The following is a 14,332-nucleotide window of genomic DNA, read 5'->3' as shown; positions in this document are numbered from 1 at the left end:
GATTTCGTCTCTGTTGCACTCTCCTCGTCTGCCATCTTGCCGCCTCCATGTCAAACACAGTACGAACGCATGCACAGTTTGTGAAATCGATGTATCTTCTGCTCGATACATAATGCCTGCGAGCCCGTGATGTATTTTTGACAGTAAAGTCACGGTTGTCAATTCGTATTCATAAAGGAGAAACCCCAAGCGTAAAACTGCACTTCGTATTATTATTATTATTATTATTATTATTATTTTAGTTTTTTTTTTTAGTTTTTTGGAATCGTATTCTCACATAAGAACATGCACTACATATTTTATGTGTGATTTGACTTATACGAGAAACCACAAAACCACATTTTTGTGTACATTTTATTCATTTATGCACAACCTTAGGCCAATATGTATGAATGTTTATTAGTACACGCATGTCTTTTTTGACAGCAACCTTACCCCATACTTTAGTTTGTTATATGTGAATATAATGACCTTTATGTTTTAGGAATTTTCTGAAAAAGAGAGGCGATGATGACGACAGAGCTACATGGACAGTAGAAACCCTGCAACACAACAAGCAGAGAGATGGTAGCAGTTGTGGAGTTTTCATTTTGAAGGTAAATGTTTTAAATACTTTCCATTGATGTGTTTAAACCTATTCCATCTGTTGTGTCCAGATGTTGGTTGTGCAGAAGGAATCATAAGCTACTGTATCATTGCTGTGTGTTATTTGTTGTTTGTTGTTGTGTACAGTGACCTTGATTGACCCGAAAGGCACATTTAAATAAAAGTGCTTCAGCTCTTCAGTTCTTCAGCTTTAGCTCTGTACCACTGCACATTGCATGTCTTGGTGGATTGCATGCCCATGCTGAACTGAATAGATTCATGCTGAACCTCAGCTCAGAACTGAAGATATGTACTCACATGGTGACAAATTGAAAATATTATATCCTGATTGATTCTTATCTGCAGTTTGCAGTGGAGTTCAGACGACTTCAGATTTTGTGACATGTGCCCGATTGGAAATAGCCTGGACCCTCCTGGAATTTCAGGGTGGGCTCTAGAGTAATGAAATATCCACAATAATCATCTAATGGTGTTGCCTCAGTCACACATATTTCATGATAGAAGCACAAAAAGTTTATGGGAACTTGTGTTTGTTTAGGCAAGGCATCGGACTACTGTGTCATTTGCTCCATGTTGGAATGTGATGCTGACAAAAGCCTAATTAAAATGGTAAATCTTTGCATTAAATACATACAACAAAATCTATGTAAAGTTGGATTACTTATCAAGGGTTACAGTGTTACACACATGTACACATAAAAGCACACACTAACAATTGCAGTTAAGTGTAAATTGTTATGCACATGTATTTGGACAAACTGTACAAATATTTAGATTTTTTCCTGTCTGCAATAGATTCTCTCATATTGCTAATTTATTACTTTTTTATACTTGTAGGTGCAGTGTGACCGGTGCAGTGTGACTGATGGGCAGTGTGACAGATGGACAGTGTGACCAATGGACAGTGTGACTGATGGACTGTGTGACTGATGGACTCTGTGACTGATGGACAGTGTGACGGATGGACTGTGTGACTGATGGGCAGTGTGACTGATGGGCAGTGTGACTGATGGACACACTTTCACTGTGCAAATTTTGATCCTAAGGATCAGTTTGATTTGACTGATTTCATTTGTACAAAGTGTTTCTGAAACACGTTTTCTTTTTCTTTTTGGTTAATCTACAACTAAATATTTTGGTACCAGTTGTACTTTTGTGTGGTCAGTTTGTCCATTTCCACCACAAAATAACTTTTGGTTCATTTATTCGGTCTCTATTCTCACTTCACAGTGGGGGGGCCATGCATTTCACACCTAGGCCTTCACTGGTGTCCTTCCTGAATTAATCCACCTCTACACCATCATTATGACGCCACCATGAGCGTCGCTAGGCCATTTTCTACTCAGCCCTCCTAAAATTCTGCGATTCTCCATAAACTCTACACAAATTGGTGATCTCCTCAGTCCCCTTTAAACTTCATATGGAAACAGCAGCAGACTTCGGCTCTTCCCCGACTTTCATCGTGTTCTTCAATCTGCAGACCGTGGCATCACAGAGTGAGGATCAGAGGATTTGGCTTGTTTAATACTCAAATGTTATACACATCTATGCAATACAGTGGAATGCTACAATACGTTTACCATCCTACCCTGTTAGTCAAACCTTTATTTTATTTATTTATTTGTTTATTTATTTATTTATTACTATTATACCCTCAAATGAAAATTCTAGAATCGCCCCTGGACGCCATGGCAATAGATACTAATCACCCATTAAATAACAAAGTAAAAAAGAAATTAGTCTACAGTATTTCACACCTCAAAAGGAATAGTCCATTTTATTACAGTTACTTTTTTCAAAAAAGACATTCTAGATGAATTATGCAGCAAACTGCAATCTCCAGAAGACGCAGCATCCGAAATGAGACGCAGTGAATATAGAAACAATGTTTATGGGCGGGTCGCTGCCTCTGACTACTCCAACTATCCAATCAAAAGACGGGAAATTGCTGACGTAATTGTATGCCTGCTGGATGGCCCCAGTGATGCCAACTCGAAATCTGATTGGTTAAGGTAACAATTTCATTAACACTTATTTTAAGCTCCGGACGCCTGCATTATTGATTCTGAAGGCCTTAAAGCAGATTTCTTTCACCCTGGCAACACATGATGTCATCCACTAGCTGAAATATGATTGGATAAATACTCATCATAAATATACACTACTGGAAGCAGCGCAACTGGGAGAAAAGCTATGAAATGTAGATAATAGACTATTGGGAATAATTTAATACACATTCATGGAAAAATATATTAAATATATTAAAATGCAAGTCAGTGATTCAGATCACTGCTGTTTAGTCCAGCAGAGAAGGACTTACTGACCCTGACGGTCCACCACTGTCACTTCACCCCATAAAACTGTGCTACCCTGACGTGGGGTAGGATTTCTTTATGTAGTGCACTTCAGTTCAAAACTCCCCGTTTATATGGCTAGGATTTTCTGATAAAGTAGGAAAAACCGATGGTTCTAACTATCATTTTGCGCTCCGGTAGGAAAATCTGATAATGTAGGATAAACTGTTAGAACACCGGACATCCTCTCCCCCCACCCCCAAGTGTACATCGTCACACTAGCAGACAAACACTGCACACGGCAATGGCCGTGTTCCAATTACACCACCATGGTGTTTAAAGTGCACTACACACTGTATATATGGAAACCATTTACTGCACTATTTAGGGCACTTGCATATAGGGTAGGAAGATATTTCAGATTCAGCCACTGAAAGAGACTGACGCACTCAATTCTCGAAAGTGAAAGTATGGAGACTGTTCAGGTTGCCAGTTACGTATTATTCAAAATCTATTAATAAAATCTAGTAATGCGTTTTTATTTGGTTTGTATTTTTTTTTTTAAAAAAAGGAGAGAGAAATGTTTAATCTTTATGATAATAATGCCGGGAGAATATATAAACTTGACAAGGGAACAAAAAACAAGCTACTTTTTTAGAGATGGAGGAAAAGACCAGGAAAATGGATGGATAAATAAATACACGTCGTTAATTGATAAGCTCATTGTGAAATGGCTAGAAAGACTAATTGGGAGGATAATTAGCTAGGGAAACGGGTGAAACATGGGAGATGATCCAGTGAAGACTGAGAGTGAGGAAAAGTGATGATGGAATGAATAAAATGATGGAATGAAGATCAGCAGTTTGCAGATATAAACTAAAGGCTTACCAGAAGAGGCAAAAATTACAAAAAGTAATGCTTTCTTAAACTGTGGATGGCCATGGTTGTGTCACTGTCAGTATCAGTGCAGACACTGCATTGTTCTTTGTGCTTCTGTTTTCATGCAATTGACAAGAACACCATTTTAGAGGGAGGTTTAGTGTTTTGTATGAATTCAACAGTGTGTAACTGAATATCACACGAGACGAAGGAGAAACTGATTTTTTTTTGACACGCATCACGTGTCCTCTTTATTGCCATACAGTTTAGTCAACTACAGCAGTTTCTTATGTTACCAAACGTCACATGAATAAATTCTTTAAAGAAAGAATGATCTCCTTTTCTTTTTTTTAGTTGCTGTATGTGGACACAAGTCCTTTTTCAACTGCAATTTGTTGCCCGCCAGTAATTCCTTCCTGTGGGAGAGTTTAAAGCAGACTTTGCTTTACGGGAGTTTTAATGAAACTGGCAACCCACTTCCTCTTCGCACCAACGCGCCCTGGCAGGGTAAGTAAAGAGAAAAGGGCGTTTGTATTCTTTATTTTAGCGATGTACTGAAATACTGCCTTATGTGCTGTTTTCTACCGTACAAAGAGATTGTATTCAGGACAGAAGCTGTAACCTGGAAAGTTAAAATAAATAGATTAAAGATGGTTAGCGTGACATTGCCAGATCTTGTTTAGGCCCAGGGGCGTCGCTGGGGCTATTCATTCGGGGCTTTTTGCCCCCGGAGTGTAGAGGAATTAAGTAAATGTTGTTCGGTTTAGTTGAGCGCTGTTGCCGTTTACTGTACGGGATTTTGACAGACATCTCTCCACACACACACACACACACACACACACACACACACACACACACACAGGCCAAAATACCGCGAGAGTGTGCGCTGGAATATGGGCTAGAACTGCTCTCGCGATACTTTAATGTCCTACAACTTTAATGTTCACACCACGTGACTAAAACACCTTACAGCCCTTGACCAGGAGAGCAATAAAAATATCAGAAAACACAACAATCTTATTATTCAGATAAAAGTCTAACTTCTAATTTTTAATGTTAACACAGTTGATAAAAGTCGGCTAACAAATGTATGTTGTGTCACAAAGGAGGCCCACTGTCTCTGATTCTGAAAACCCCTGACATATAGGACCCTTTAGAATATTATTCCATACCCAATATGTACAAAAGCCTTAAATTAAATAATCCTAAAGATAGATCTAAAGAAAATATAAACTGTTAAATCATTAAGACATTACAGTCTGAACATCATGACTTTCTATTATTCCACTAATGCAGTATTTAAGTTAAAATACAGACAGGACTTAGGTGAACAATGGACCAGAACAGACTCCATCATTCAGCTGTTCTGTCTGTTGATAAAGGAATTCTCAGCACTAGAAATACTAGTATGGTAACTGACCGTTTTACTCAAGTCCAGTCTCGGAGATACTCTCTGATGATTCCACCCTCAAAGAAATAGGATAGAAAAGTCACCAAGAGCATGAAGTAGACAAGATACAAGCAGCAGGAGAGATGAGGGAATGAGAGATGAGAGAACAATAAGAGAAGAGAAGAGAAGAAAAGAAAAGAAAAGAAAAGAAAAGAAAAGAAAAGAAAAGAGAAGAGAAGAGAAGAGAAGAGAAGAGAAGAGAGGCAAAAAGAAAGAAAGAATAATACATACAGTAGTGGCAGCATAAATAAGGAATAAGAGGTGTATAATATAGATTATTGTAAAATAATAATAAAAATAATAAAGGATCCATAATATTGCATGGCATACCTGTGAGAGAGAAAATGTAATGAATTAATGAACTCCGTTTTCAGTTGCAGGACTCTGAAATGATGGGAGGAGTCAGAAAAAAGATTCAATGAAATTTTATGAAGTTACATAGTATTTGTGTTAATTTGTGTTTATTATTAAACAATATTACATAAAAATGCCCTTACAAAACATGTTATTCTTGCTTACCCCATCTCCCTAATTGCCCCCTGATGTTTTGGCCTCGGCCCCTGATGTTTGCAAATCCTAGAAATGCCCCTGGAACTACGTAACTGATTGTAGTTCAGATGAATTAAATTAAATAATGAATCTTTTAATTGTACACACACTTGATTTGGCTGGAGATCTGTATGTGTTTACATCTAAATCATTTAAATTAGCTTCAGCTGGGAATGTTTAGATTTTTAACATGTCTCTGTCATTAATGCATGTTTACCTCAAATCACATCCATTTATTGTTTATACTGAGTTCCTTGATCAAAAACTCCCTAATGGTCATGAAAATAAAACCTAAAAATAACCATTAGAGAACGTTCCTAGAAGGTTATTATTTGGTTTTGAAAAAATAATCAAAGGGGAATCCTATGCTAATGTTAGGAGAAGGTTCTGTGTTTGCTGGCTCTCCTGTTTGGGGAATAAGTTGCTCCCCATTTCAACAAGCAGGGAATTATCAGCCCTAGGAGAAGTAGTGTTACTAATAGAACAATGTAGAGAGTGTCTAAAATCTTTTCCCACTACACTCTTACAGACTGACATAAATACACCTATTTTTAATGATTTATTTTCAGCAGTCAATCCATCATTGATAAACAAACCAGAACCACAGAGAGAGAGAGAGAGAGAGAGAGAGAGAGTGTGTGTGTGTGTGTGTGTGTGTGTGTATGCATATGTGCGCGTGCGCGCCTGCGTCACTCCCCCTCCCCCCTCTGCAGAATAAACCGTTAGATGAAAGTGACACTCAGCTGCTCCATTTTGTTTCGAGATGAAAATAAAATATTCCAGGAGTAAAAGCTAAAGCTCTGATATATAAACGCTCTAAATGAAGACGTTTAGAGTTAATATAAGGAGTTTTGTTGGTTTGTACTGAAGTTTTTAATGTACACAGGTTGTTTTATGACTTGATATCGTGTGTATAGTGTTTGATTTAACACACCGATGTTGGAGTGAAGTAAACGTGTGTCCTGCTGTAATCTGGAGAAGGAGACATGACCTCCAACATGAGTGTGTCTGGAAAACAGGACTTAAAGAAAGACGAGAGGTCAGTAACTTTTACATTCACCAGCAATAAATACACACCGTCTCATGGGAACAGATCTGTATCTCTAAACACTCACTAGTTAACACAGGAACTAAACTTTGGTTTAAGGGGTTTAATAGCAGTGAATAGATCACTGATCTGATCTAAGAACAGTTTAGAGAAATCATTCAGTGAGAGAAGAGTAAAAAGGACTGTGTAATGTGGAGCAGAAGAGCAGCATAGCTTTGAGTCAGTGAACTCGACAGGCTTTAAGACCCAGCGGAGTCAGTTCTCTGTGATTGGGACTCCTGACCTCAGTGTAATTCCTGAGGTATGAGGCGTGTCTCCTGTTTGAAGAAGTGTGCAGACTGGAGCTGAATTAAAAAGATGGAATTATTGGTGTTTAATGATCAACACAGTGTTTAACAGTGCTGAGACAGCAGAGGATTAATTATTGCTGATATTTCTGTTGGAATTCTAGAATGATGGAGGGAAAGAGATCAGACTCACCAGAACCCAGCTGTGTGTCCATGAAGAGTGACCGGTCCATGGGACGTCCAATTGACTTCAGAGACAGAGACAGTTCTACTGATGTGAGGTCAGTATAGTGAGGTGTTTTACAGCAGTGTTCCACCTGATCAAACTCACTGGTCTCATTATGAAGCCCTTCATGAGCTTTATCAGGTGTTGAAGCAGTAAAACACTAAACTGTGCAGTGCTGCAGCTCTCGGTCCGGCAGTGAGGACAACTGCTTTAAGAGGTCAGTTCAGCCTGCAGTCCCTGAGCTGGAGGGTCTGTGGTGCTACAGAAGAACATTTACACCTGGGATATTAATGACAATATAAATCATTTTATTCATTAATTCAATCATTTGTTTCTAAACATGTTAGTGTCAGTGATGAAATCCTGAAATCAGTGTATTGTGTTAAGAGGATAGTGTTAAATATCTGTCTCTGTATTTATTACTGTGATTTCTGCAGCTATGAATACATATAGTCCATATTACATGATGTGTTTTATTTGTTCACAGACCACAGAAGAAGAAATCAAACATCAGCAGAAATCAGCTGGACTCCATATTCAAGGTGTGTGTGTGTGTGTGTGTGTGTGTGTGTGTTTTATAGTGTGTAATGTGTGTGTTGTCATACCTTGTCATTTCTTGATGTCCAGTAGAATTATGGGTAATCACTTGTATGAATAATCAGAATTTCAGTTGTAACTAAAGGCAAGAGGAAGAGACTTTTATTATTTTCATAATCAAAATCATTAACAAAGCACCATTCACTGTGTAAGATTCTAATATTTAGATCTGTTCCTGTGTGTTTCTGACCAGGAGCTGGAACACAAAGTCATCACTCTGATAAAGAATGAGCTGAAGAGGTTTAGGAAGCTCCTGAGTCCAGATTACCCAGCATGCACTGAGAGGGAGGTGGAGGATGAGGAGGATCTGCACAGTGTCAGAGAGGGAGCTCTGAAGATCACACTGCACTTCCTGAAGAACATGAAGCACACAGATCTCGCTAACACACTGCAGAACAGTAAGAGCTCTGAGCCATGGCTTTATTCCATCAGGTTCACTTTAGAGAGAGGAAATAGTTTTAGATATGAAGACTTTTAGTTTGAACTTTGATTTTAGTATCATGTACATCTGCTGCTTTTCTGTTCTGTTCATGGTCCAGCTTGTGGTCACTCTGTACAATGGTCCTGTTCCTTCAATAATATTTAGTAGATGAATCAGGAATGAACAGCAGCATTTGAAAGAATTTTACATTTTATATAGTGCTCAGTGATTCTGCATTAAAACATGTTATTACTGTTTATTAGAACTCGTGTATCAGACAAAGCTGAAATCCAACCTGAGAGACAAGTTTAAAAGAATTAATGAAGGAATCTCACAGCATGGAAGATCAGCACTTCTGAATGAGATCTACACAGAGCTCTACATCACAGAGGGTTGGAGTGGAGACGTCAATAATGAACATGAGGTGAGACAGATTGAGACAGTGTCCAGGAGACCAGCAACACAGGAGACACCCATCAACTGTAATGACCTCTTTAAGGACAAGTCCATCAGAACTGTGCTGACTAAAGGAGTTGCTGGAATTGGAAAAACAGTCTCTGTGCAGAAGTTCATTCTGGACTGGACTGAAGGAAAATCAAATCAGGACATCACCTTCATGTTTCCACTTCCCTTTAGAGAGCTGAATCTGATGAAGGAGAAAAATGTCAGTCTGATGAATCTTCTTCATCACTTTTTCCCAGAAATAAGAGAACTAGAATCAATAGACTGTGACTCCTACAAAGTGGTGTTGATCTTTGATGGTCTGGATGAGTGTCGACTTCCTCTAAATTTCCAGAAGAATGAGAGATTGTGTGATGTGACAGAGTCAGCCTCAGTGGATGTTCTGCTGACGAACCTCATCAAGAGGAATCTGCTTCCCTCTGCTCTTCTCTGGATAACCTCTCGACCAGGAGCAGCCAATCAGATCCCTCCTGAGTGTGTAGACCAGGTAACAGAGGTACGAGGGTTTAATGATCCTCAGAAAGAGGAGTACTTCAGGAAGAGGATCAGTGATCAGAGCCTGGCCAATAAAATCATCAGACACGTGAAGTCTTCAAGAAGCCTCTACATCATGTGCCACATCCCAGTCTTCTGCTGGATCTCAGCCACTGTTCTAGAGAGAATGTTGGGTGAAGCAGAGAGTGGAGAGATCCCCAAGACTCTGACTCAAATGTTTACACACTTCCTGATCTTTCAGATCAAACACAAGGATGAAAAGTACCATCAGAAACATGACCCTGATCCTCAGCAGACCAGAGAGAGTATCCTGGCACTGGGAAAACTGGCTTTCCAACAGCTGGAGAAAGGAAACCTGATCTTCTATGAGGAAGACCTGAGAGAGTGTGGCATTGATGTCAGAGAAGTGTCAGTGTACTCAGGAGTGTGTACCCAGATCTTCAGAGAGGAGTTTGGGCTTCACCTGGGGAAGGTGTTCAGCTTTGTACATCTGAGTGTTCAGGAGTTTCTGGCTGCTTTATACATGTTTTTCTGCTTTAAATTTAGAAAGACAAATGTGCTTGTGGAGCAAAGCACTGGACATTTTAATTTCTTTAGAAATCCAAACATGTCTGATCTCCTCAGGAGTGCAGTGGACAAGGCCTTACAGAGTGAGAATGGACACCTGGACCTGTTCCTCCGCTTCCTTCTGGGTCTCTCACTGGAGTCCAATCAGACTCTCTTACGAGACTTAATGCCACAGACAGGAAGTAGTTCTCACAGCAAACAGGAAACAGTGGAGTACATCAAGGAGAAGATCAGGGAGAATCCAACTCCAGAGAAATCCATCAATCTGTTCCACTGTCTGAATGAACTGAATGATCATTCTCTAGTGCAGGAAGTACAGACTTACATGAACACAGGAGATTACAGGTGTCTCAGTGGATCCAGACTCTCTCCTGCTCAGTGGTCAGCTCTGGTGTTTGTGTTACTGACCTCAGAACAGGAGCTGGATGAGTTTAATTTGAGTAAATATGATCCATCAGAGGAATGTCTTCTGAGACTGCTGCCAGTGGTCAAAGCCTCCAGAAAAGCTGTGTGAGTATTTTTATTTATAAATGTATTACTGCATGGTTTGTTATTTTAATGTAACACTGAACTGCACTGTTTGGATTAATGCTTGTTAATAGTTCCTCTAATCCTCTTTAAACAAACCTCTGGTACTTTTACAGAAGATTGTTTCACTTTTTACACTAACACGTCATGTCTGCACTGAGGGCTGGGCCATATGGACAAAATCTTATGGATCAGGATATGAATCATTTTATATCTTTTATAGATGAATCATGATATATTAAGTTTTCTCTAAAATTTATATAAAAATCTGTACTTAATAACTGCATGCATTTAAGAACTAAACACATTTCTGAAGTAAACAGCAGTGAAAGACACTTTTTCTTTTCTCTGTTTATTCTGAAAGTGACATTGAACAGAACTCTCACAAATGGGAACAAGAAAAACATCAAGCTGTCAAAATGGGATCAATATGAATAGAAAATATAAAAAGTAAATATTAAACACTCTGTTCACCTTCAAGTACCTGTTTAGGTTCAAGTTCCTCATCTTTTGTTCTGTGACACAGTGTTGTGGAGAGATTCACTCTGTCATGCTTTTATTTCTTCCAATTTTTCACATTTTCTTCCTAATTTAATCACGGCTGATTCCCACCATCTAACTGGGAACAAAATACTGAACTGGACCATACTGGAAAGAGTCGAGTTGGATTTTCTTTAAATAGTGTAAACTAGTAACAGGGCCATTTGGGACAATTAGTGCATTTTTATTACATTTCCTTTCTTATACTCTTTATTTAAAAGAATCATTGTTTATTTAAGAAAGAGATTCTTACTTTTTTGCACATCTATATTTTCCAAAGTCCATTCTAATAAATAAAACACTATAAATCTATATTACTAATAAAATTATTTTCTTAAGTGTAATTTTGAAAGAATAAAATTGCCCAGCCCTTACCACCTTCTGAGACAAGACGAAAAAACCAACTCTATCTTTTCACACTGTTCCTGTAAATTCACACACTTGCTGTAACTAACCAGTTCCATTCCCAGTGGGCAAATTGACGCCAAAAAATTATGTCAAAAAACAAGTCAAAAATGCAAATCAAATTGACGTCAATTTGACATCCACATATTGAGGTCTTATTTTGAACACCAAAATAATGACACAAAAGTAATTAAAGTAAGAAATATTTAATTTATCAGGTGTTTGGGCCTTTTGGACACTTTCTTAGTCTGAACAGATCCATTGTCTATACCAGCTTTATTCCTAATTAAGGTCACAGGGAGCCTGTCCCACCCTGCCAGTCCATCACAGGGTCACACGTATAGACAGACAACCACAGACTTGCTTCTGTGTGAGACAGAATTTAGAATTACCAACCAACCTATACGTCAAACCCGGGATTCAGACACAGGACCTTCATGCTGTGAGGCAACAGTGCTAACCACTAAGCCACCGTGCTGCCCATTAGACTGAACCTTAAAAACCGAAATTAAAATGACCCCAAAATTAACATTACACTTCTGACATTACAAAACCAGCTTAACAACGAGAATTCCTCGGTTCACAGCTACAGCAAGCTAAACTAATACAGGATATAAAAACGCGGGAAAATAGCCTAGACAAAAAGTACCAAACGTCCTTGCACAGAGTCATATTTCATTAAAACGTTTTCTTCTAAGTGTTAAAAATAATTTAAAAATAATTATATTCTACATTTTTATGAGTTGTCAACACATTTACCTACATGATAAAAAGACACAGCGCGAGTCAGTGAGCCTGATAAAAGTTCATGTTAATGTGAAAGGGAAGGGTTTGTTAGGATTGATTCTGGAATCTTCAATTGGAGCTCGTCACCCCTCCCCCATTGCAAAGCGCCATCTACAGGTGTGGTGGTGAACAGCAGAGAAAGCATTGGTCAATGTGAAAAGGAATAATTTCAGGGAATAATAAAAATAAATAAATATTATTCATTTCAAATTTGGAGGGATGCCTGTTATTGTTATTCAGACAAGAAATGTCAAGGTATTTTCACTGTGAAAAATTAGGCCTACTGTAAATTCATTAACTGGCAATACATTATTACAAAAATATATTAATTTCAGTATTGTAATTACACAGCATTATGGTATCATTAAAAATAAAAAAATAATAACCAGTGCGAAATATTTTTAATCATCATTTTGCCAAATGATGAGGCCTTATAAGAAAAAGTGCTAAACAGCTGAATTATTGATGTCACTGTGATGTCAATATGACATCAATTTCACGTCTAAAACATGACACTGATTTGATGTCAATTGAACGTCAAACATTTTGGCCAAATTTATAATAAACCAATTCAGTATAGGATTAACTTCCTATTTTTAACCAATTACCACTGGAAGAAATTGCCTTCCAAACTGAATTTAAAATAATGTTATAGCATCTTGATCAAGTCTTGACTAATATTTGACATCAAATTGATATCAACGTGCCCGCTGGGTATGCAGGACCACACACAGGTTCCCATGATTTACCTTGTTTAATTACCTGGTTTAGTTTGAACAAATCAACCTTTTTCTTTAGTTTGGATCTGTTTGGACGTATGTGAAGACTCCACCTGTACTCGGGTCCACACCAAACACCTGAACCAGTGTGTGTGTAAAATCAGAGGTCTCCAGGTGACAGATTTGTACCTGTACGAGCACAGAGAACAACACACACCAACTGTTTTACCGTCTCTGTGAAATTCAGCATATAACTCAGTGTAAAGTACGACTAGTATTGGCATGTTATTAACTGCTAGTGTACAGCTCTATAATTCTTTATTTTCTGTAATAAAATGCACTGGATCTGCAGTGTTGGGTGTAGAAACTTGAACACAGATCAGAGTGTAGTGTTTGTAGGCTGCTCGCTCTCACCTGTGTGTGTTATGTACATGACCTAATGGTCTTCTAATAAATTGTAGCTGAGAGATTGTGGAGTTCAGAAAGACGTCCCTGCTCCTGTAAATGTCCTGATGTGGTGTCCTGTCCTCTGATTTCTGTGTGTGAGAGAAACACACTCACATTTCTGTTACAGCTTCAACTTTAGCTGGATTATGGCTGTGTGTGTGTTTGAGATCAGTGTTCTGATATTTCATCATTTCTCTTCCAGTCTGTGTGTGTGTAATCTGACAGAGGAAAGCTGTAGAGCTCTGTCCTCAGTTCTCAGATCAAACTCCTCCAGTCTGAGAGAACTGAACCTGAGTGGAAATAAACTGCAGGATTCAGGAGTGAAGCTGCTCTCTGCTGGACTGAAGAATCCACACTGTACACTGGAGATACTGAGGTACACACACACACACACACACACACATACATACACACACACACACACACACACACACACATACACACACCCATACACTTTACATACACACACAAACATACACACACACACACATATACTGTACATACATGCATGCATACATACACACACACACACCAAGATACACACACACATATACTGTACTTACATACACAAACACACACATAGTGTACACACACACATATACTGTACATACACACACAACCACACACACACACATACACTGTACATACATACATACATACACACACACATACTGTACATACATACATACATACACACACATACTGTACATACATACACAACCACACACACATACTGTACATACATACACACACACACACACATACTGTACATACATACATACATACACACAGACACACACACACCCATATACTGTATGTACATACATACACACACACACATACATACTGTACATACATACATACAGACATACACACACACATACACTGTACGTACATACATAGACACACAAACACACACACACACACACACACATATACTGTACGTACATACAAACACACACACATATACTGTACATACACACACACACACACACACACACACACATCAGAGTTTTAATAAACACA

At 38.5% G+C, this 14,332-nt stretch overlaps 3 protein-coding genes across 4 annotated transcripts in view; 2 read left to right on the top strand and 1 right to left on the bottom strand.

The window, feature by feature from the left end:
• Positions 1 to 14,332, bottom strand: part of LOC131348988 (NACHT, LRR and PYD domains-containing protein 3-like) — a 412,464-nt gene that overhangs the window by 95,022 nt on the left and 303,110 nt on the right. The window lies entirely within an intron of this gene.
• Positions 1 to 14,332, top strand: part of LOC131348990 (NACHT, LRR and PYD domains-containing protein 3-like) — a 59,601-nt gene that overhangs the window by 44,132 nt on the left and 1,137 nt on the right. The gene's annotated exons all lie outside the window — the stretch shown is intronic.
• LOC131349001 (NLR family CARD domain-containing protein 3-like) lies at positions 5,545 to 13,484 on the top strand. Its single transcript, XM_058384301.1, has 5 exons — positions 5,545 to 6,817; positions 7,278 to 7,394; positions 7,827 to 7,881; positions 8,130 to 8,334; positions 8,621 to 13,484. Exons 1-5 carry the CDS (start codon positions 6,765 to 6,767, stop codon positions 10,393 to 10,395), a joined length of 2,205 nt encoding a protein of 734 aa, XP_058240284.1. The 5' UTR covers positions 5,545 to 6,764; the 3' UTR covers positions 10,396 to 13,484.

This window comes from Hemibagrus wyckioides, linkage group LG29 (genome assembly GCF_019097595.1).
Source record: "Hemibagrus wyckioides isolate EC202008001 linkage group LG29, SWU_Hwy_1.0, whole genome shotgun sequence".
Lineage (NCBI taxonomy): Eukaryota > Metazoa > Chordata > Actinopteri > Siluriformes > Bagridae > Hemibagrus > Hemibagrus wyckioides.
Note: the sequence above shows the minus strand (reverse complement) of the source record. Positions and strands in the feature narration are given on the sequence as shown.

Excerpts from the sequence above, each read along its gene's own strand:
- LOC131349001 (XM_058384301.1), top strand. The coding sequence starts at position 6,765 with ATGACCTCCAACATGAGTGTGTCTGGAAAACAGGACTTAAAGAAAGAC. Across the intron at positions 7,395-7,826 it reads GACAGTTCTACTGATGTGAG|ACCACAGAAGAAGAAATCAA; the intron begins GTCAGTATAGTG and ends ATTTGTTCACAG. Across the intron at positions 7,882-8,129 it reads AGCTGGACTCCATATTCAAG|GAGCTGGAACACAAAGTCAT; the intron begins GTGTGTGTGTGT and ends GTTTCTGACCAG.